Here is a 22,549-nt window from a genome sequence, read left to right as displayed (position 1 = left end):
ATTATGTTCTATTAAACCAGTGTTGTTACTGTAATGCAACACAGCCTCACAGAATCTTGTGAAATGAACATTAACAGTAAAATGCAGCGTCAAATACTTTTTGAGACCACAGCATGCACCATTCTTAAGAGTGAAAGGTTTCTCTAAACATTAATTTTAAGCAGGTAACGCTTTGGTTAAGACCAGCTATATGCAACGAAATGCAGGCGAGACAACTAGACTAAATGTCAGGCAACTAAGTTTTAAAAAATCATGTTAATGTTAGAATAAGGTTTTCATTGTGGGTAAGCAAAATGTATTTGGATATAACAGATCTTTGGTTTTGCCACTTAGCCCAAGGCTACGAGACACAATCACACAAACACATGTACCCACACATGACAGATGCCGCTAACTGCCAAAGACACTAATGCATTAGTCGTGCACTGCCCCGGGCTTTTGCCTGGTAGAACAACAACAAGACTAAGTCACCAGCTGATCAAGTGTGGATGGCGCACGCACACACACACACACACACACACACACACACACACACTGGTTCAAACACAATTGGGTATTTATCCTGATCCCATGTTTGTTTACCATTACCATATAAAAAGGATTACACTTGCAGCTAAATTGTATTGCTGGTTTTAATAATTTAAACCCCTAACACACAGTTACCTGTTGTATATTTTCATAGAACCCCTCTATTTTTAATCTTATATGTTTTAATATGTCATTAGGTTAATGCTTTTAACATGTTCTATCTGTGTTTGCAAGTACTGTTGCAACCACAGTGTTACCAGAAATCTCCCCTCTTTGCAGGTAATGGTGTGGACTGAGTGTGGTGTTTGCTCATTGTGTGTCTTGGGGACCTCTCACTGGGTTGAATGTGTGTGTGAGTGTGAGAGCACATGTGTGTACTGTATGTTCTGGGTGGGTGGTATCTTCATGGGGAATTGATTTTAGAGGATTAGGTTGTGATTACAAAAGGGAGTGGGGAGCAGGAAAGATGTGGAGGTAGAAGGGTGAGTGGGGACAAGGCAAGAGGTGCAGTTAGGTAAAATGGAGAGAAAAGATAGGAAAGAGATGAAGATTTGTTTCAAAATAAGATATCCATCACCCAAAGGCTGCATTCCAAAGTCACTGATGGAACAACATTGAGATACATTCATCTGCAAATATTGAGTAAGGATTTTTTAAGTAATAATCAAGACATTAGTTTAGTTCAGATAGTCGGGTCTACTATTGATTTTATAGAATTCTTGTGGACTGAACACATCTATTGGGGGCACAAACTGTCAGACTTTAGGTATCAGTGCTCAGTGGGAAGAATCCAAAATGGGATTCCTGTTTTGGAATAAAAGCCAGGTTATTAGAAAGGGTGAGTGAGGTCTGTGTGTTTGTGGCTCTGATGTAATCCGGTTTGCCTCTGCCAGTTGGAGAACAAGACCCTGAAATTACAGAAAGTGGGAAACCAAGAGAAAAGCAAGTGGGACACATTTGTAAGTGACTCAAAACCCGCTGGAGACTGACGCCAGAAGCCGCAGAGTCAAGCAACATAGGGAAATGGAGGTAGTGACAGACAACAGAAAGAGAAAGAGAAATGCCCCTTACAAGATGTTAAACAACATTTATGAGTTTCCAAATTGCTGAGCTCAGATACAAGCTTCAGCTTTCAGACCTCTAATGTGTTTTCGAGATTCTCTGTCTCTCTTTTAGACAGCCACTAATGCTAAACTGCCTCCACGCTGGAAGCTTTTCAGCATTTGGGGAAAAATAACATATGAAATCAGTCAGCCTATATTTAACTAGTCCATGTCAAGGAGTTCACACAACAAGTCTTAACCACAGTTACATTCGAGCTGCAGTATACACTATATATAGCTGTTCTACTGTAATAGAAAATTATAGTGCAACTGGGGATTAAGAGGTTGGGAAAAATGCTGTATTCATGGTATGTGGAAGAAAGCTTGTAAAATGTGACACAGACTCCTTGCTTTTCAGATGATTGCCAGTGTGAGGCCGCCTTATTTCAAGATGGATAAAGAGGCTCACAGTTGTTGGGGGTTTTTAAATATATGAAAACAGCTTCTGCATGTGCATCGCGAGGGGAGCAATTTTAAATACATTGCTTCTTCTCATTTGAAATGTGCCAGTGTTTTCATTCACACCCTGCAAATTAAATCAGAATATGGAAATATCAATGTGACAGTGTAAGAAAAATTAAATTCATAAATTCCTAGAACTGAATCTTAGTATAGTTCTTTAGAAATGACAGCAACAGAAGTGACAATATTTGAAATCTCTACATAGTAATACAAGTACTGCCTCCACTGCATGCACATTTGTAAGCACAGATGGACATAGAACCACAAATACATACACACATTCACACACACACACACACACACACACTGACATCCCTCCATCCCTCGAAAACCATCAATTTTTATACTGCTGAGTGGTTTTGATTTAGGAAAGGTTGTACAGTCTCGTCTCTCTAGTGTCTGAGAGCAGCAGTAATGGTGCACTTGTGCCAGAGGAAGAAGCAAGGACACAGTGTTTTATTTTACCAGCCAGACACATGGCAAGTCTGGTTCAGGGTAACATAGGTGAAGAACATTAGTTACTGAGAAAAGATATGCCATACTTAGGTTCAGTTTTTTTTCAAGTCAGTCATAATAGAATAGTCACATATGTGCGTTATTGGTTCAGATTGTGTTATTGGTCACTGTTGTTATTACTGGCAAAAAAGCAGCCCCCTTCTAGCACAACTTCACTGTAAGAAATAGGGTAGAATTCTTATTCCGTGTAAAATATATTTCTAACTTCTGTATGTTAGCCAATCACCTTCCTGCTTACTTGGCCTTTTTTCTCTCTCCTTTGTCCTGTCTGCAATTGTCTCTCTTGTCATTCCAGCGGTGACAGCAGCCCAAAAAGTGCTAGAAAATCACATATGTGCACATACGTGTGTGCATATATCTTTTGACAGTTGGGAGAGCATATCTGCTCCACTTGTTGTCATGGAAACAGTGGGCACCGCGTCTATGTATGTTTCACTTGAGACCCCCAAATTAGAGCAAGGAAAAGGTTTGGTCAGAAGCACCAGGGCCACATTCAGACCTGTTGTTTGACTCACAGTTTGAAGAAGCCAGACAGGACAGTCCACTTACCAAGGGCAGGAGCCAGGACGGCGGGGTTAGACCCAGGATCATCGGTCCTACCACCACCTACCTACCCCCCTTCCCTGCTCCATCAACTATCCTCCATTCGCTTTCCATCCCACAATTGCTGTTCTAACTTTAATTACCTGAAAAGAAGCAACAACATCCTGGCAGCATAATGTGTGCGCGTGTTTTTGCATGGGAACAAGACATTTTTCTGAACAGCAAAATACTGTCTGTTACACACACACACACACACACACAAACACTGTCCCCCGCACACACACATCCTGACCCCGACCAGCCAACATCCCCACCCTTCTCCTCTCCTTTGCTCCCTGGGTTCCCATCCTCTGGGTTCCTATCCTCTTCCCCCCTCCCGGATTCCTTCTGGTTCCCCTTCTGGTTCCTGACCAGCGGGGCTATCTCTGGATGGCCGGCGGTTCCTCTCATTCTGCCGACCCATTGTGTGGTGACTTGGGCTGGGCCCTGGGCCCCGGGGGCCGGGAGGGGAGCCAGGAATGGCCTGGTTCCTGTTGCTGTACTAGTTAAAGGAACTGTGGCACCATTTCCATTAGTGCATCATAACTGCTGTGAAACTGATTTTAGGGCTATTTTTGTGGAAAGAGTTACATCCATGTGTGTTGTTCCCTTCGTTTTTGGAGAACTGTGGCTTTGATAAGGAGAATTGGGTAGTTTAATTGGATGCCTTGGGTGTTAAAAATAACCTAATAACTTGATTTGTTCAAATGCTTTTGCAGAAGAAATCTGTGTTTTACATGTGGAAAATGCAGCCCAAACATGAATGGCTTTCCTTTGGGTCAGGATGGAGTAGGAAAGGGAATACAAACAGATTCCAAAGCAGGCACATTTACATACAAATACATGGAAAGACAGACATTTTTATAGATACTGATATATAGTAATACTACTGTCAAAATACTTTTTATGGAACTTTTTTTCTAAAATGAAGGGACTGGTGTGCAGGAAGTCATCCATCATGCTTTTAAACATTTGAAAGTCTTTAAATGACTAGTTTTCAATGAACACTAACAAATATGAACATAATTTAGTACCTTAGCCACAATACCAATGACACTCAAATGAGTAGCCTCTAAAAGTAAAATATTTTTTTCACCACCCTTAAGAACAACACTTACCTCTCATTGTCTTTGTCACTGAGTTGACAATCTGATGAAAACACACAATTTAGCACATAAATGTGTGCTAGAGCATCCTCTGGTTTACACACATAATGCATCGCACACTCGCAGCCACCACTGTCGTACCTTGTGGCAGCTCTGACTATGAGCTTGGTCCACTCTGTGCTTTGTGAGTTTCTCCCTTGCTCACTGTGGTGTGTTGCATGGGGTGCTACACTAGCTAGTGCACTCGGTTAATTATGACTGCCAAGCCAGGCTGTCACAATGATTCACTATGGAAAGAAAGAGAGGGGAAGAGGGGAAGGAGAGAGAGTTGGCAGGTGTACAGATGTATCGTTAGCGCCACCCAGTGATGCAGAGAGAAGAGAATAGCAACGCCTACTCAAGAAAGACTTGAAGGGAAGTTTATTTTGACAAACTGTTTGTCATTCTGTCTGTATTGCTACACATTTTTCTTTCTGCCTTTTCACTTTGTTTTTTTTTTTGCTCTCAACCACCACTATCTATTCTTTTCAAATGTCTCCTCTCTTCTCTCCATCTCCTTTCTTGCACCTCAATCTTTCAACACCCCTGGCACTCCCTTTTCTTGCTTGCTTGTTCTTTATTTTTTCTCCCTGTCGCCACTTCTCTTGCTGATGTCAGTTGTGCTGTCTCGTGTACTGTTGCAACAAATCAAGCACTCCATTCATCTTGTGTCATCTGTGTTACAGGGAGCTGGAAACGTGCGCTCTGTCTCCACTGACAGCCACCTCTCCACTTTATCATCGCCGAGCAGATCAGATCGGAACTGGGCCAAGTAACTCAGTGGTGGATAAATGGAAGGTGGCCGTGAGTGAGGATTTATAGGACTGGTTGAGGTTGCCCAAGCTGAAATGAAATGAGGCAGTGCCCTATTGTGATCATATGGTTTATTTGCTATAGCTCCTTGTGGCACAGCGAGAAGTGCATTCAAATTACAGCTCCCTAGACTCTGTTTAAAAAGGTTTATTGGATATATTGGAGAGTTTACTGTTTTCAGTGCTCTAGAAATCAAACATCTGTGCCAGACATTAGATCATGTGTCAGTAATCTGCTGCAGCTATTTTGTGACTTCAGGTGAGAAAACAAAAATGGTTTCTGCATAACCATTAACAACACGGCTGACATTGGAAGAATTCAGCAACCCGTCCACCCACACACATAAGCAGGCCCGCACACATGCATGCACCCACAGCAAAAAAAGTAATTTGTTCTACCTCATTAGCATGTATTGTGGCGAGCGGGCGTAACACATTGAAAGGTGAAATGGGTCCGCCATGAATAGCACACCAGTCGGCAGAGGAGAGGAAAAGGAGGGGGGAGGAGAGAAGGGGGGAGGGAGGGAGGAGAGTGTCCAGATGGCTGGGGACCTGCCGCACACACAGGGAGTCTCTCGCTCGCTTTTTTACTCCGCTGATTGCACCGTTTCGACTACACTCGCTTTCACTTGCTCTCCTTCTGCAGCTCCCTTTTTTCTCACTTCCATCAACACACACACACACACACACACACACACACACACACACACACACACACACACACACACAAAGGCCAAGCCCATATGTAACCTCCCTTCTTCCAGAGTTGTTGTTCACATGCAGCCGTCGTGCTTGTGCACACACACACATATACACTCTCACAGGCAATATGTGACCAGGAGGCAGAGTGCAGTTGAGTGCAGCCCAGTGGAGCGCCTCTTTTGGCCCATTGCACTACACAAACTAGTCTCCTTCTTTTCTCCTCTCCTCCTTCATGTCTCTTTCAACTCCTTCTACCCTCCACCTTGTTGTTTGACCTTTCTTCTTCTATAGGTGTTTCCTGAAGTCCTCTTCCCATTCTTCCATAAATTATACATTTACTGAAGGAACGGTTGTTAATTTTCCCCTAATTAATGACGTACATGGACTGGAGTTTGTTAGATACACTAACTGTCCACCGTGAAGTCTGTCATTTTGGAGAGATTTCACAAAGCGTCCTTCTTCAGTTTGATGACTGGGGCATGACTATGTTTGATACGCAGTATTGAGACTCTGTTTCTGGCGAGTTACATCAGATTGCACTAAAGCTGAGGCCATCTTTGGTCGATCCTTTGACTACGAAAGAGGGGAGAGAGAGACAGAGGAAGAGTACTGACGTTTGCCCTGATGTTCCCTTTCCTTTTCTCTCAGCATTGTGTAGCGCTGCCAGAATATCTGTTCATTTATCTTCCCATCTGTGTGTGTCTGTATATCAGTCTGCCAGTCTGTCACTGACTCTCTCTTCTTCTCATCCTTCTCCTGATTCGGACCAACCCCCTCCCTCTACACTTTTGCCTCTTTTCCTGTGTCTCTCAGACTATGTCTTTTCCTGAGTGTCTGGTGGAGAATCACTAATGGTCTCCACTGGGGTGTAAACTGTGTGGGGGCCTGTGTATTCTGTAGGCTGTGCACACACACAGATACCCACACATCAATTTTAGACAGCACACAAGCAGGGGTTAGTAGGCAAAGAAGACAGAAAAGGGAATAGAGGGAAGGAAGCACACATGTCTGGGTGTCTGGTGATGTGGTGTGCTGCTGTGCCAGTCCAAACACAACCCCATATTTACATCCTTTTGCATCCCTACTCTTTTTGCATATATCCAGCTTTCTCTTTTCTCTCACACACATCGCTCTGTGCCATTAAACCTACACATGCTGAGTGGCCAGAGGCAGTCTCATGGGACTCCTCATATGTGTGTGTGTGTGTGTGTGTGTGTGTGTGTGTGTGTGTGTGTGAGAGAGAGAGAAGAGAGCAATTTGTGTGTGTGTGTGTGTGTGTGTGTGTGTGTGTGTGTGTGTGTGTGTGTGTGTGTGTGTGCTCACTCCATCACCCCCACTATTCAAGTCCACCTCATTGACTCATCATTGAGTGGGCCCTCCAAAGCTCTATTGAGTTTATCAAGTCTTCCACAAAAAAGTCACTCCCATTCTTTCTTATGGAAGCCAGCTACCCCTCACCCCCCACCCTTCTCACACACACACACAGATTGGCTGATACACACAGGATTGCGCCGGTCCATTGAAATCCCCTTAGCAAAACGTTTTCTCCTCATCAGCATTGTGTTACTATTCAGTTTGTTAATGCGCCTGTATGAAGAAAGCCTTTTATTTGCCTGTTTTGAATTTAAGCACATATATTAACCCATATATTGGGAATGACTCTTTAATAGCCTGAATAGGGTGTGTGTGTGTGTGTGTGTGTGTGTGTGTGTGTGTGTGTGTGTGTGTGTGTGTGTGTGTGTGTGTGTGGAAGGGGCGGGGGGTATTAGGAGTCGAGAAAAGGGAGATCTATATTTTGGATGCAGCGAGCTTACTTGAAGCCATCAGAGTTGCAGCTTTTTGACTAGTTGACTTGTTTAATACTTGAATAAAGTAAGCCCTTGATGCTGATTCACAGACACGCTCACACAGAGAGAGTAATTTAACACAGCACGACTCATATCCATGCAATTGTAAATGTGGCATTTGCAATGTGAGTGCCTCAAATATATTTGTCCCTTTTTAACAAAAGTGTTCAAATGGCAGGCAATGCCAGTATAACAAACAGGTGAAATTATAGGAATTACAAAACATAGACCAGTGCAAACAATCATCACTATTTGGACGTGGAGTTTTGCTAAGCTTTTGTTGCTGTCAGTTGGATTATGTGTTTTGGCAAGCCTCTTACTTTAGTGTATTTGTTTGGTTGCCTACTACGTCTGTTGCTGTTATTACATGTTTTTGTTGCGGATGAGATGGTGAAAGTGGGACTGATTCCAGGCAATCTGGGACAGAGCGGTGAGAACAAATTACTTCAAAAGAGGCTTCAGCATCCTCCAACACTGCGCTTCCACACATATGAAAAAAATATTTAATTGGTGCTGTGAGCCAATAAATCCCTATCAGGTGAAAAGCTTCCACTGTATTGACTGATCACGAAGTTCAACTGGCATCGGCTGGTGCTGGTTATCATGGCAGGCCTTCCTGGCACCAATGTGGAAAATAATCAATAGCAGATCTCTGATTACAATAACTGGAAGTTGGGATATGAAGTTAAGCCCCCAACTGCTGTTTATTGAATAAACTAAATCCATTGTATCAATGTCTGCTTATGAAAGGAAATATGAGCTTAAAGAGAGAGAATACGCTTATGAATGTGAGTAATTTTCAGGGGCCACAAGTCTCAAGGGAGCTCGTGGAGCTATTGCTGTTGTTTATGAGCACGCACACACTCACACACACACACACACACACACACTCATTTTCACTCTCATCTGTCTCTATCTCGTCTCTCTCTGTGTCTTATTATATTACTTTATCCCTTTCTCTCTCTCCTCCATTACTGGCATTTTAAGCAGCTCACTAGGGAACATGAGGCTTGTTGGCAATAATGTTAAGATGCTTTGTCTCGCATCCTCACTGTTGTGGGCACACAGACACACACACAAAAGGAGGTAAATGCAGTTAAAAAGAGGTTCAGGGGAATTTTGATGGCATTTTTTGTCTTCTACCTTCCAGAACATGAGACATAGTGCATGAGATTGTGTGAATATGTGTGCTTGTGTGGGTGTGCATGTGTGCAGATGCCTGCAAGCTGACAGGGAGTGAAAGCCCAGACATATGTTAATCAGATGTTGTGATGATGGCAGAGCAGAAGGAGAGAGCGAGAGAGGGAGAGGGAGCACTGGAGGGAGGAATGAGGGGTGAAAAGAAACGAAGAGCTTTTAAAAGACAGAGTGAGGGAGGAAACAGAAAAAGGAGCCACGGTAGAAGACAAGGAGAGGGATGAGGAGGGAAGAAATGAGGAGGAGAATAGAGAAAATGACAGGAAGTGGTGCAGTGATTCATTTTCTAACTGCAGGAACCACTGCTGAGAATCGATTCAATCCATTAGTTTAACCGAATGGACCTACACTATAAGTTTGAGGTCACTAAACAAAAATGATAAATGTTTCTTGTAGGCACTAAATGCATTATCCATACACAGTCTCATTTTTCTCTTTTTGTTTTCAGATTTGACATCACTACCCTGTTTTAGTCTGGTAGCAACATCTGATATCTGTATCATATAAATGAAACCAGTGTAGCCTAGTGGCGATTATATGAAAGCTGCTATAATCATTATTCTTATTTTAACAATGTATAAAAAGGCTAAATGTAATGTGAACAGAATTGCTTGTATGAACACAGAGGGAATTATTACCAACTCTCTTTTTAGCAAGACAGAGCTTTTTAGCATCTGTCTGCACATTGTCGTGGTTTTATGGGCTGCAACGTTACTCTTTTGGTTCACTCTCTATGCTCCAGCTGCAGGCAGTGAAAAAGCTCTTATACACTGAACACTATCCTACCAGCCCCCACACATCAGACATCAAAGTTAGCGGCTAGCTGGTCAACATAGCTCACCACTTAAGTGCTAAATGCTGACAAAGCTGGCAAAGCTAAAAGGAGAGTAAATATTGGACGCACATTCATCAGGTGGACACAAACACAAATCTTAACAAATGCTAATGTTGCTGTTAAAGTGCATTATATCACCTTTATAAGGTGACAATATGTCACTATTTATAGTTTATAATCGGTTTCCACTGCACCCAAGAGGCCAAAAACAGTAAAAGTAAAGTAAGTAAAATATTATACATCAATATTCATCAACTTTCAGTGTGAAGAGTTTTGTGATTATACGATTATACATATAAGTTATTTTCTATATTGTGTTAAATTCTGCAAGTAAAACATAAGAAAACAAGATTTAGTTAATAAGTTGTCTAATGTAACGCAACAGTGGAATGTGGTTCATTTCATTGAAAATCTACAGTATTAGAGTTTATAATTATTTCACATGATAATATAAACAGATAATTGTGCATCAAGACAGAGAGCAAATATGAAGGTAGTACAAAGGCGAGGAAGTGGCTCAAGAAACAGAGAAATAGAGAGAGAAATAATTAGAAAGAAGGGGAATCCAAGAGGGAGAGAAGGGAAGAAGAGAGCTGGAAAGAGGAGAGATGTGGGGCATTTCTTCTCAGGAGAGTTCAGAGAGGGGCAGAGAAGCAGCAGACGGCTGCTCCAAATGGCTTTTCCTTGTTTGTAATGAGGCTACTTCTTCTGCTGCTGCCAGAGCATGTGGTGTTTTTGGGGGCTTGGATGGAGAGAAGAATGTAGAGGCGTAAGGAGATAGAGGAGGATGAGTGGTGAAAATGTGTAGAAGTGGTAAAGAGAGCGCAGGATTCAGTTGCCAGAAGGTGGGAGGGAGGAGGGGGGGGATAAATGGCAGGTAGTGGTGGCCAGTGAGAGGGAAAGAAATAAATGGAGCGAGGAATAGGAAGAGATGGGAGATCTGTGATTGAAAATATTACAGCTGTTGTGTTGTAGGGGAGAAAAGTAATAGCTTGGTGGTATTCCAAAACTCAAGCTGTTAAACTGTGATGTAGGGATACAAATATTAAGATAAATGGAACGGCATCTGGAAAAGCAACAATTTCTTTCAGTGCTATGTTCAGCAAATGAGCTAAATCACATGTGAACATACTCCAGCTGAACCGAAAAGGACATGGCTACGTGTATTGTACTTGTGTCTCTCCTTGGCCTTCATTTTCAAACTGTGGTTCAGAGCGTTTAAATGAGAAACATATGAGGGAGAGCTTCACCCAAGGCAAAACTCTGGTAAAGACAGTGACCTGTTTTAGCTTTTCTTTGATGTGAATTCCACGGTTCTGAACTCATATTACCTTCCCACTTCTCTTCTCCACCTCCTTTTTATTTTCTCATCTCCTCACCTCTCCTCTCCTGTCATTTAAACTACTGTTGTCACTCTTTTTGTCTCTATTGTTTTCCCCTCTTTTGTTCTCATTTTCACTCACTCTTCTATGAGATTTTTTCTTCTCTTCTCACTACTGGGGCTACCTTACATTCACTCCTTTTGTTACAATGTTTTTCATCTTTCTCTCTCGTTTCCATAGGTCTCGTGTGTACACACATGTATTTCAGTATGAGTAAACCACTTAAGGACACCTGTTAGGATCGCTCATCGCATCTGTACATCTCTGTGGACTGTCTGTCTTGTTCAATTCCAGGTAACCTGAAAAAGACCTGTCAAGCAAAGACACATCTTAATCTTATATCATGATATAAAAAAATACATGTTAAGCATTAATAAACAGGTGGTCATGACATAACACAGGAATCTGTGGCTTGGAAATTATGCCGATATGATGAGACGAGAGAATGCGAGGAAGGGAGGAGAGGGACCAAGAGTTTATGAAAGCAAAAACAAGGGCAGAGAACGAAGCAGAGGGAGAGAGTCAGAGGCAGCGCGCAGATGGTGAGCTGTCAGCGGCCGGTTGTGTGTGTGTGTGTGTGTGTGTGTGTGTGTGTGTGTGTGTGTGTGTGTGTGTGTGTGCAGCATTCATACCATGCATATGTGTGCATGCTGCATGCATGTGGGAGTGCATATCTGCCCTTGCTTTCTTGTGTGCATTCATGCGTGTGTGTGTGTGTCTGTGTGTCTGTGTGTGTGTGTCTGTGCCCTCTGAGCTGAGGAGAGGTACTGTATGTGCGCAGAGCTGTTCTTCCCAGATGGCACTGGCAAACAGACACTGCAAGGCTGGTAGAGTTGGCACGACTACCCAGCGCACAGTTGGCACTGCCAGCCACCATGCTCTCCCCTATGTACCGGGGCGAGGGTACCTGCTGCCAGCCGCCTAAGCTCATTGACTGACTGGCAGGCTGTCTACCGACTGACTCACTCAGTTGTTAAAGTTTCTCTGTCTTTGTTTGATCTTAAGAGAGCACCCTTTCGCCCCTAAATGGATATGAAACCTCCTGTTTTCAAGAATTCTTTGTTCAGAAGCAGCACTTGAATGAGTCAGTTACCGTGCAGCTGCATCTAATGAAAATCACAGAGTCAAAGCATGAAGCAACATCAGATTGCCTGTCACAAGGATTCACATCACACCTTGAGCATTAAAACGGTTTCAACTGTATACAGCTGCATAGTAATTACATTCTGTTGATTCTATTGTTCCAGCAAGAGCTTTCATGTCTTAATTTCATTGTCAAATCATTAAACAGTGATGTGTCTTAACACACTCCTATGATCATGCTGATCTATAGGCCTCTGCTGGCAGGCTGCCAGCTCTGGAAGCTTTCCAACTGAACGCCTTGATGTTTTCTCTCTGTGTGTTGCGAAAACGAGCAGATACATACAAGGTTGAATAGCTACCGAGGATAAAGCACCGTATAATTGTGTGTTTGTGTGTCTGTGTGTGGATGTGCGTGTGGCAGATGCACAGGAATGCATATGTCTGTCTGTGTGTGGGCTTTGGTGGTGTAGGAGTGGTGGCAGCAGTGTGTGTGTGTGTGAGTGAGTGTGTGTGTGTGTGTGTGTGTGTGGGTGGGGAGTGTGGACTTTATACTTCCCAATGCCTTAAACAGGAAGTGTAAACTAAGCACAGATGTATGTGTGTGTGTGTGTGTGTGTGTGTGTGTGTGTGTGTGTATATGTAACTGCAATCCTCTACTGTGTGTACACTGTGTGTGTGAGTGAGTCTATAAGTGTGTGTGCCTCTAAGGAAGCAGCTGTGCAAGCGGCAGCGTGTGCCAGGTCGGGAACACTTAAGCAGAACCGAGACACTGTTTTTGTGTGTGTGTGTGTGTGTGTGTGTGTATTCGTGTCTGCATGTGTATCTCCATTCTAGAGCATATGTGTGCGCGTGTGTGTTCTTGTGTGTTTGTGTGTATGCGGGGAAGGGGGAGGGGGGTTGGGGGGAGTTATTTTGGCCACCCATCTGCGCTAGGCTATTTCGCTACTGTTTCTGCAGGCACACACACACCCACACACACACACACACACACACACACACACACACAAAGTCACACACATACACACGCAGAGCTCTGTGCCAGGCAAGCTGTTCACTAGCTGGCGCTGGCAACGCTCCAGAGAGAGTGGTGGCATCCATCTGTAGCACTGGAGAGCGGTTAGGCTGTGTGTCTGAGCCGGTGTGTGTGTGTGTGTGTGTGTGTGTGTGTGTGTGTGTGTGTGTGTGTGTGTATTTGTGTTTATGCCGCAGAAAAAAAACAAAACAATGGGATTGTCATGATGATGCTATTACTAGTGTTGGTGGTGGGTGTGGGGACAGAGTTCAGAGTTGTGCTGGTTGAAAAGCTGCTGTTGTTTGATGGACAGTGGGAGGTTGGATGTGGGAAGGACAGTGAGCCGAAGCGTCTGCAGAACAAAGACTGCAACATGTGTCCCACAGTGGGGAGTTAACTTTCATGAAGTCTGAGCGAAGTTTTACTGTTGTGTACTGAGGATTCTGGTTACTTAACAGCAAATGTAACAGCAGACACAAACATCTCAGATGAATTATGTCATTGTCACTGATATGAAGTAGCTACATTGATCATGTGTAGTCATGAAATACTATATTTACATGTGGCATATACAGTATGTGTCATACTGTTAGTGTTTTTAACCAAATTCCACTAAACATCTAAAAAAGAAGGAGTAGGTTTGGGATTGTTAGCTTAATTTAAGTGATATTGCAATACTCTGTGTGCTAAAAGAAGATGCTGTTTATTGCACTTTAGAGTAATGTGGGTCCTGTTGCAGTAAGGATGGCTCAAAAAGTCCTTCAGTTTAAAGAAAAATGAAGAGAAACCTTGACTGAGCTGCTGATTGTGTGCTTCAAAGCAATAGAAAGACACAATGAATGGTTAAACTACAGTATTTGTATTCACTTTTGTATTATTCTTGTTTATATCTGATGTTCACAGGTTGTTGTTTTTTATATTTGAATCAAATACAGACACATTTTTGGATTTATTTTTTTGGATTTAAGAAATAAAAATCAGTGTCCAATGAACAGTACATATCACCTATGTTTTATCCAGAGTACAGAACGTCTGAATCCAGGCAGCAACTCTATGGTTGACTCGTCTCTGTCAGTAATGTTTCACAGGTCAGTGTATGTCAAAGCTTTGTTGTGAACAGGTATTCTTGCCCATTTTGAGATCCTCTCTTCTTGTTTGTCAGTGGCCTCAGATGGCTGTGGGCTGACAGGGAGGTGAGACAGTGAAAGGTGAAACGATGGGGAAGAAAGAGCAGAGGAGAAAGTGTGTAATGGTCAGATGAAAGGAGACAAAGACACATTGCTGACCTGGAATGGCCACTATGGTACTGCATGTGTATGTGTGTGTGTGTGTGTGTGTGTGTGTGTGTCTGTAGAGGCCATCCCTCTCCGCCTCCAGCCATACTCTACGCCACTCAGAGCCATTAGCAAACCATGGTCACCATATCACACACAAACACACAGGTATACACACACACACACACACACACACACACACACACACACACACACACACACACACACACACCATGTAAGCCTGGAAATGCCCTCATGCGAGGTCACACCAACACACCACTCTCTGGCTCCCTGCTCACCAGATGTGAGTAAGACCCACGTCTTTAAACATCTCTTGCAGGGAGAAGGAGGGAGGGGTGGAGGGAGAAGGAGAGGGAGCGTAAAAAGAAAAGAGAGTAGCGGTTTTCAGAAAGGGGCGGTGAGGTTTTTTTTTTCTGTTTTGCAAATCTGGTTCTACTTAGCAGAGCCCTGGAACACATTTCAGAAATTGCAGACATATTTTTTCGGAGCAGTTTTTGGGGAAGATAGTTAACCGGCAGTAATTTGTAACACATGGCAGCCGTCATGTGATATTTTGAAAACACCAGGCAGACAGGCTGGTTCCCTCCCCCACTGCCCCCCACTCCCCAGGAATCCTCCCTCCCTGTGTGTTAGCCTCTGCCCTCTTTTTTTCTGTGCTCGTCCTCTCGTGTTTGATTTTCCCATCTGTCTCTCATGGGCGCTTAATGTTATCTCTCCTTGTCTTCAGCATCATCACCTCCCTTTTCCTATCCTTTCCTTCTTTTTAGATCTCCACATCTGTTTCAACCTTTCATTTCTGTCTGTTTTCTTACCCATTATGCACACCAACTGAGCTCTACCTTAGCCTTGCATCGCATATCACTCCATCCATCCGCCCTGCCATTCGTCCTCCTCTCCCTCTGTGAATCTGTCTCTCTCCACATAGTAAAAGATAACTGTCATGTAAAACACGAGGGCCTTTTACTGTCTGTTGAGAATTGATTTTGCTCCCGAAGACAGTTATATGATCTCTTTAAGCATGGACACACACACACACACACACACACACACACACACACACACACACACACACACACACACAGATACAAATTAGCGGAGAGAGACGGTCCCATCTAGCTTAAGGAGATGTAACAAGGAAAAAGATACAAATTGCCACTTGGGCATGTGTGTGTAACAGTGTGTATCAATGTGTTTGCATTTAGAGATGGAGTGGATCCATGCATCAGTGATTTTAAATTGTGCTTGGGTCCAGCAGTCCATAGAGGGTTTGTGTATGTGTGTGTGTAGCTTGTTTCTCAGCACTGACAGCAGAAAAGCTTTGGTTTATAGACCCACAAATGCAAAAGTATACTTGCCCACAATGAGATTCAAATAATGAAGTTGTTTTTGTGTACTATGTACAGTGCTATCTTATATATGCTGCAACAATATTAAGCCACACAACAGATATATTTACTATATCACAATGGCAATAGAGGCGACCCACTGGCTGTGTGTGAAGCTTAGGAAAATAAAGCCATGTGTCGTCAGCATTGTGTTGAATGTTTTGTGTGAGTCCTTCTCTGTTGGCATAGAGTCTTGCCTGGGAAAACACCCAGATCCATTTGGGTTCACTTGGCTCTGTGTCAGCATGGCATCACAAATGAACCAAACTGTATACAGAAAGTAATTTTCAGTAGGCTGGCTTCCATCAGACGTCCAAACAAGGCTCACCAAGAGTTACATCTGATTTACTTCGCTCTATTTTTCTCAAAAAGCAACATTTATATCATTATTTTGACATCATGTTGTTAATGACAATGACAGGCCAGCTTTATATACTGTAAATAAACAATGCTTTTTATAGAGTTTTCTAAATATGTTGAGCCCCCTGCTTGGCCCTGCTGTGGAAAAATGTCTGATGGCAATATGTTTCTAGTTCAGCTATTTTCTATAATAATGGTAAGCTCTCCCTCTCTGCCACACTGTACATATCCTCATGTTTCTTTACCTTTACCTCTCCCTGACCCACATCTTTCCCTTCTCCACCCTCTTTGAGTATTTTTTCCACCACCCATTCCCATTCCCTGTTGTTACTTTACAAGACCCTGTAGTTCAATTTTGCCTGGCAACAAGATGTGGCAGGGATCGGTTTGATTTGAGAGGACGCGTAACGGGCACTGTGAATCATTTTTATTGTTCCTTAACACTTGCTTCCTCTCCCTCTCTCTGCAAGAGAGACTTTATTTCAACAGATGGGTAAAACAGACATTACTATAAATCATTTTTTTCTAAAAGAGTTAAGGATTTCTAATGCTATACCACATATGTTTTATTGTCCGGTGTTTATGTGTGTGTGTGTGTGTGTGTGTGTGTGTGTGTGTGTGTGTGTGTGTGTGGCGTGTGTGTGTGTGTGTGTGTGTGTGGGTGGGTGGGTAGGTTGTTTGAGGTGTTTTGCAGGATTTGTGTGTTTAGCTTATGTTTTTTTGTGTTTGTATGCATATGTGTCTGTGCATGTTAATGCTTGTGTGATGGAACAGATGGTGTTCAGACCTTTGTGTGCGATTGAAAAATCTCCTTATGTCTTTGCTGGCTTGACAAAGTGTAAACACACGATGTTACACTGAGAGAAAAATACAGATATGGGGGGAGATGCAAAGGACTGTCAACACTGATCAGGAGCAGATCTGTTTGCAGTGCTTTAGTGCTGTATTGTACCATCATTCTTTCTTTCATTAACTGAGTTTATACTGTACATACAATCTGCTGTTTATAATATTAGGACAAAGGGGCATTAGTTGGAATGAAGGAAAAATACACTTGTCACTGAAAAGGTTAAGCTTAACGATAAAGGGAAAAAATGTACTATGAATAATGCAGTTTCCCTAATTATATTCCTGCATTCTTGTGAGTTGCATTCTTATAATGTTAGTTGTTATACAGTGTTGTTTAATCTAAAATAAAGCAGTTATGGTGCACTTAAGGTCAGTTTTTCTCATGATACCAAAATTCCATTGCAACCCCATACAGTGACTTTTAACCCCAGCATTCCTTCAGTATTAGCTGGTCTCAAGGAGAAACTCCAACCTTGATAGGGAGCCATTTTTCAGATAACCAAATTGCCAGATGTAGCATATTTCTACAATATGACTGTTGGTTGGAGGAGAAAGATGTAATGATATTCAGATGAGTGGATCCCATTAAACTATTAAACTGCTCCACCAGCTGGCCAGTCAGAACAACAGTAGGTGGTAAAAGTTCACAGAAATATATTTTTCCTAGTAATGCTGTGTGTCTGTATGTGTGTCAATATCAGTTACTGTTATTGAAGACAAAATGGCTTATTAAAGCCTTTATGATTAGTTTGAAAGAGCAAAAACAGGCATTTCTTTGCTTGATAAACCACAAAGTTTATTTTGAACATCAAAATTCATATGAGAATTAACTGAGTTTATATAGAGTAGAGTACTGATCCCATGGACTAATGTGTAAAGGAATGATAGTAGCATTGATATAATAATATAACAGAATAATAATAATACTAATAATAAGCTGATTTCTAGAATATCAAGGACATTACTGACAAGGGGAAACTATAACACTTATAACACTGTCCCAAAGTTCCTGCATCAATTAACATTGCTGGGAGATGAGATAAAGCAACCACCAGTCAACAGGAACCTTCAAGAGGGATATATACTCACCAGTGAGTGTTCACATAGGGAAAAAGTGAAGACAGGAGCAGGAAAAGAAGACATAGAGAGGGATGGTAGGAATAAAGTGAGGAAGAGTGAGAATGTGAAGAAGAAATGAGGGAAAAAGAGAGTCCAAGGGGACACACTGATGGTGGTGCTCCTCTCCTCTGCATCTTGCATCGGCTAGGGAGGGAAATAAATAAGATGATGGAAATCAGAGCTCTGTATGTGTGTGTGTCTATGAGAGAGAGATTTGTGTCTTTTTGTTTGCAATTTGTGCATGCATCCTTGCAGCTGTGTATGCACTGTGTGTGTATCTATTTGTGTGTTTGTGGGCTTGTGGTAGGGCGTTGCATCCATACATCTTCTTGACAAGCGGCTGGAGTTTGATGGGACATGCTCTGCATACTGCTCCATCTGGCTGCCGATGACTCTGTGTGTTTGTGTTTGTGTGTGTGTGTGTGTGTGTGTGTGTGTGTGTGTGTGTGTGTGTACATGGTTGAGAGGAGAGGGATGATGGAAAGAGAAGAGAGGTTACTACACTTGCATACAGATAGATTTCTCTTGTTTCTCTGTGTACTCCCTCTGAATCTCAATCGTCCCACCTGTCCCTCAGCTGTGTTCTGTGACACATCCATCCTCTCGTTCTCTCCATTTTAATCTCTCTCTTGTGCCTGTCCCTTCCTCCCTCTCTCTCCACATCTGTACCCAGCACACAGAGCAATCACCACAAGCCACTATCACACCATCTCTGTATCTCTTCATCTATTCCATTACCTATCTGTCCCGCTACCTCTCTTCACACATTATTGTGTACTGTCTGTGTGTGTGTGTGGGGGGGGGTATAACACACCCAGAGGCACAATTTTGCACAGACATTGGCATGTTGTGGACATTAGTGCTCAATTCACAGGCTTCCTGTGGCTTCAGTGCCTCGTGGTTTTCACTTCAACACCTACACATCAGTGTGTGCACTGAAGGTATTACGCATGTTGAGATTATATGTTTGCCTGCGTGTGTGCAGGGCATAAGCGGGTCAGTCTATATGCATTTTTCCATTTAACTCCATAATGATGATATCTTATGTCTGACTAATACAATCTTGCGCTCACACAGGCGCCAGTGCACCGTAAATTGTTTATGTCACAGCCGCCAACTCTCGAAAATTCACCCAGCGTGATTGAAATCCATTGTCGTTTTGAAGAATGGGATTTGCCTGTGTGAAGTACTCTCGAGTGGCATATTACTGCCACTGTTATCACATCATTTTCTGGGTCTCCAACTGTACGATCACAGCTCACACACACACACTCATGCAAACACACATACACACAGCGACAATTCTAGCTTATGAAGTGTGTAATTGAGATTGTTTGACTCTATCTCTTGATGATAGACTTTGAAGTCATTGTAGCCTCTATGAATAATCTAAAATATCAGGGTTAGTCAATGCTGTCCCCATTTCACAAGGTGATTTGAATACAAAATGACCTCATAGCTTTGTGTGCAATGATGAAATGTATAAGGTTTTCAAACAACATTGTATTTTTGCCTTGAGTTGTGGGTTAGTGAAGTCCTCTTTGTAACATATTGAACTGTTTCTCAGGGACCGCGTTCCTTCTAGATATCGTTCATTGCAACAACCTTGTTTTAGGCGAGTGATGTAACTTGCATGTAACCTTAGAAAAGGCGTGTATCACAAGTCAGCGGGGGGATAAAATCTCCTTTCTTTGAGCTTGGCTGAAAGAGGGTATGAGCGAGAGGGAGGCGAAAAAAGAAAGAAAGAAAGAAAAAAGAAGGAAAGAAAGAAAGAAAGAAAGACAGATTTTGCAAACACTGAAGATTACGTAATCATGGACGATGCAAACGGGTGATGTAAGTGTGAAGACATCCTTGTGAGTGGCAGGTAGTAGTCCAGGGTTCTGCCTCATTTCTAGGATTGGTCTGTGAGTCAGAGGGATAGATTGTAAAGAGATTAAAGAAGTAACAAACATGAGCAAAACAACTTTTGCCTTGTTATTTTAACAAGGGGCCTTTGAAAGTGTGTTTGGAGAGAGGCTGGTTAGTGTACTCAAATTCTTATATTGTATTCTCCAATGATAACAAAGAGTACAGTAAAGCCTCAAATATGGTGGTTTATAGAAGTGGTTCCCAATTTGGGCCTTTGGACCCCTCAGATTTATCTGAAGGTGTCCCGAGTGCAAAGGATTAACGAAATGGGAATAAAGAAAATAACACTTGAAACACAAAGTTTTACCCCTTCAATGGTCTAAAAAAAATTAACTGGAAATAGGGAACATCAGTCTTTGAAAAGCTAACAGTTAAAAGACATATGGAAACTGTGACAATGCAAGTAGGTGTTATTTGGCTATTAAGGATCACAAGCCAACAATGTTTCTACCCAGTGGTTTATACCAAATGATTTCCCATTACTCAGCATTGTAGAAGCACTGCTGCTATTAGTGTAATCCCGACATTATGTAGACAGAGCAAAAACAACCTCATCTCTCCTGGGAGCTCATAATTCAGTCAGATATTACTTTGACACGTCAATATGATAGCCGAGTAACAATATCCCAAATACATTTAATGAGGCATCAGTACAGCCCTGATATTCTCATGGGTTTGAGTCTCATTCAGGCTACTCATACTGCAAATATTTGTGCTAAGAGCTCCTTCATGGTGCTTTAGATATAACCACACACCCAGTGTCTGTTGTGAGACATTAATCACTGTCAACCATAGGCATGATCGTCAATAGGTTTGGCACCTCTGCCTGCATAGAGCGCACGAGTGAATTAACACACATTTGAAAGGGCTCTTCTGTTCCTTTATAGCTAATTGCTGCCTCTTCAACAACCGTCCTCATCCTCTTCAAGCCATTAATTCCTGGACAACAGCACTTCTGAGAAGTCGTAAAGTGAGTTAGGTAAAGTCAAAGCACTCATCGCCCCTTTCCATTAAAGCTTTGCGCATCAATACCTGTCCACTCCTGGAATACCATCCGTCCGCCAGCCACAGATCTGCTGCTTTGCCTCTACTATGCAACTGGCTGGGCAGAAACAGGGCTAATAAATGGACAATAGATGTGCATTAAGTTCAGCCATTAACTTTTAACAGATGTATTAGACTGGAGGAGACGCACGACTTTGTTTTCAAGGTTGTTTAAGGTTGCTTGTCGAGGTGGTGCTTTTTGAATTGAATTATGCATGAGGTAGCGAGCACTTGCTATTGTTCAGTCTTCCTCCATTGCCATAATAAAATGAGGGCTTGTCTGACTGTCGTCTCCACATATATATTTTTATTTTAAAATATACATGCCATATTTGCTTATGAAAATGGATAACACACATATATGCTGGGTTTTTCCTCAATAATGTGCTTCAGTTGTAAGATGTATTTTTATTTTTCCCAAAGAGTGGGTAAATTACCTTGTTGAGGGAGTATTGCTATTGATTCAAGTGGCATAACTGCTGAGTGAATGGTTGGGTGCAGCCCTTGTTGGTTAGTATGAAGCCATTGATTTTATTCTGCTTATATGCTTTGCAGTGCTCTCAATCAAATCAGAAACAGAGAAGATGCTGTTTATAAATCACAAAAGTGTGTGATAGAGAAAGAGAGAGAGAGAGAGAGAGAGAGAGAGAGTGAGAGAGAGAAAATGCATGTATTTGCTGTGTATGGATTTCACACTAATACATTCTTTATCCTTCATCTTTTTCCCCTGAGGGACTGTGGAGTTTCAGATGCTTTCAGGGTTTATGCTTCTCACATCTCCACCTGACAACGGACAACCAATCATAACACTGACCCAGGTGTTAATCCCCAATTACAAGCCTGTAACCAAACTCATCTTTTCATACTGCTGCAGGGCCTTGCAGTGCCATGCAGGAGTTCAGGTGGATCTTGAGTCCGGGCTTTGATGCTTTTTTCCCCCATTTCACATAGTGCTTCATATTGACTTTTCAAGTTTTTATTGTTAAAACATTTTTGAATTTTAGGAAAGGTATTTTCTTTTCTTTTTAAATTAGTAATAAATACCCCAAGGAATAATGTTCAAGTCTTCTCTTAAAACACCCCACTATGCTCTAAATTGATTTTTTTAAAGGATTTTATTTTATGCTCTGCACTCCGGGGACTGCTGGAGGTCAGTATCGGATTTCAAATTGCATTGTGATGACGTGAGTCATTTACATGAGACATTCCCCTACCCAGTCACAAAGATTAAGGTAATTATAAGATGATTTGGATCCTAATTTGATGCCCTACGATCTAAGAGTAGATCAAGTGAACTTGGCCAGAAATTACCACCTAATTAGAAAAGCCAATATACAGAACCACTGGAAGCATGAGCTCAAGATCCAGTGAAACAGGATA

At 42.3% G+C, this 22,549-nt stretch overlaps 1 protein-coding gene across 5 annotated transcripts in view; it reads left to right on the top strand.

Annotated features, from left to right (window-relative positions):
• The window catches only part of runx1t1 (RUNX1 partner transcriptional co-repressor 1), a 58,223-nt gene that overhangs the window by 9,581 nt on the left and 26,093 nt on the right, over window positions 1-22,549 (top strand). The window contains exon 2 of one of the 5 annotated variants that reach the window (XM_051390315.1): window positions 5,023-5,140. The exons of the other annotated variants lie outside the window; for them this stretch is intronic. Within the exon in view, the coding sequence (XP_051246275.1) occupies window positions 5,128-5,140 (13 nt within the window). The 5' untranslated portion in view covers window positions 5,023-5,127. The remainder of the gene's footprint in view (window positions 1-5,022; window positions 5,141-22,549) is intronic. 5 annotated transcript variants of the gene reach the window in all.

Source organism: Dicentrarchus labrax, unplaced genomic scaffold, assembly GCF_905237075.1.
Source record: "Dicentrarchus labrax unplaced genomic scaffold, dlabrax2021, whole genome shotgun sequence".
Taxonomy (NCBI): domain Eukaryota; kingdom Metazoa; phylum Chordata; class Actinopteri; family Moronidae; genus Dicentrarchus; species Dicentrarchus labrax.
The sequence above is the reverse complement of the archived record's forward strand: the minus strand, read 5'-3'. Positions and strand labels throughout refer to the sequence as shown.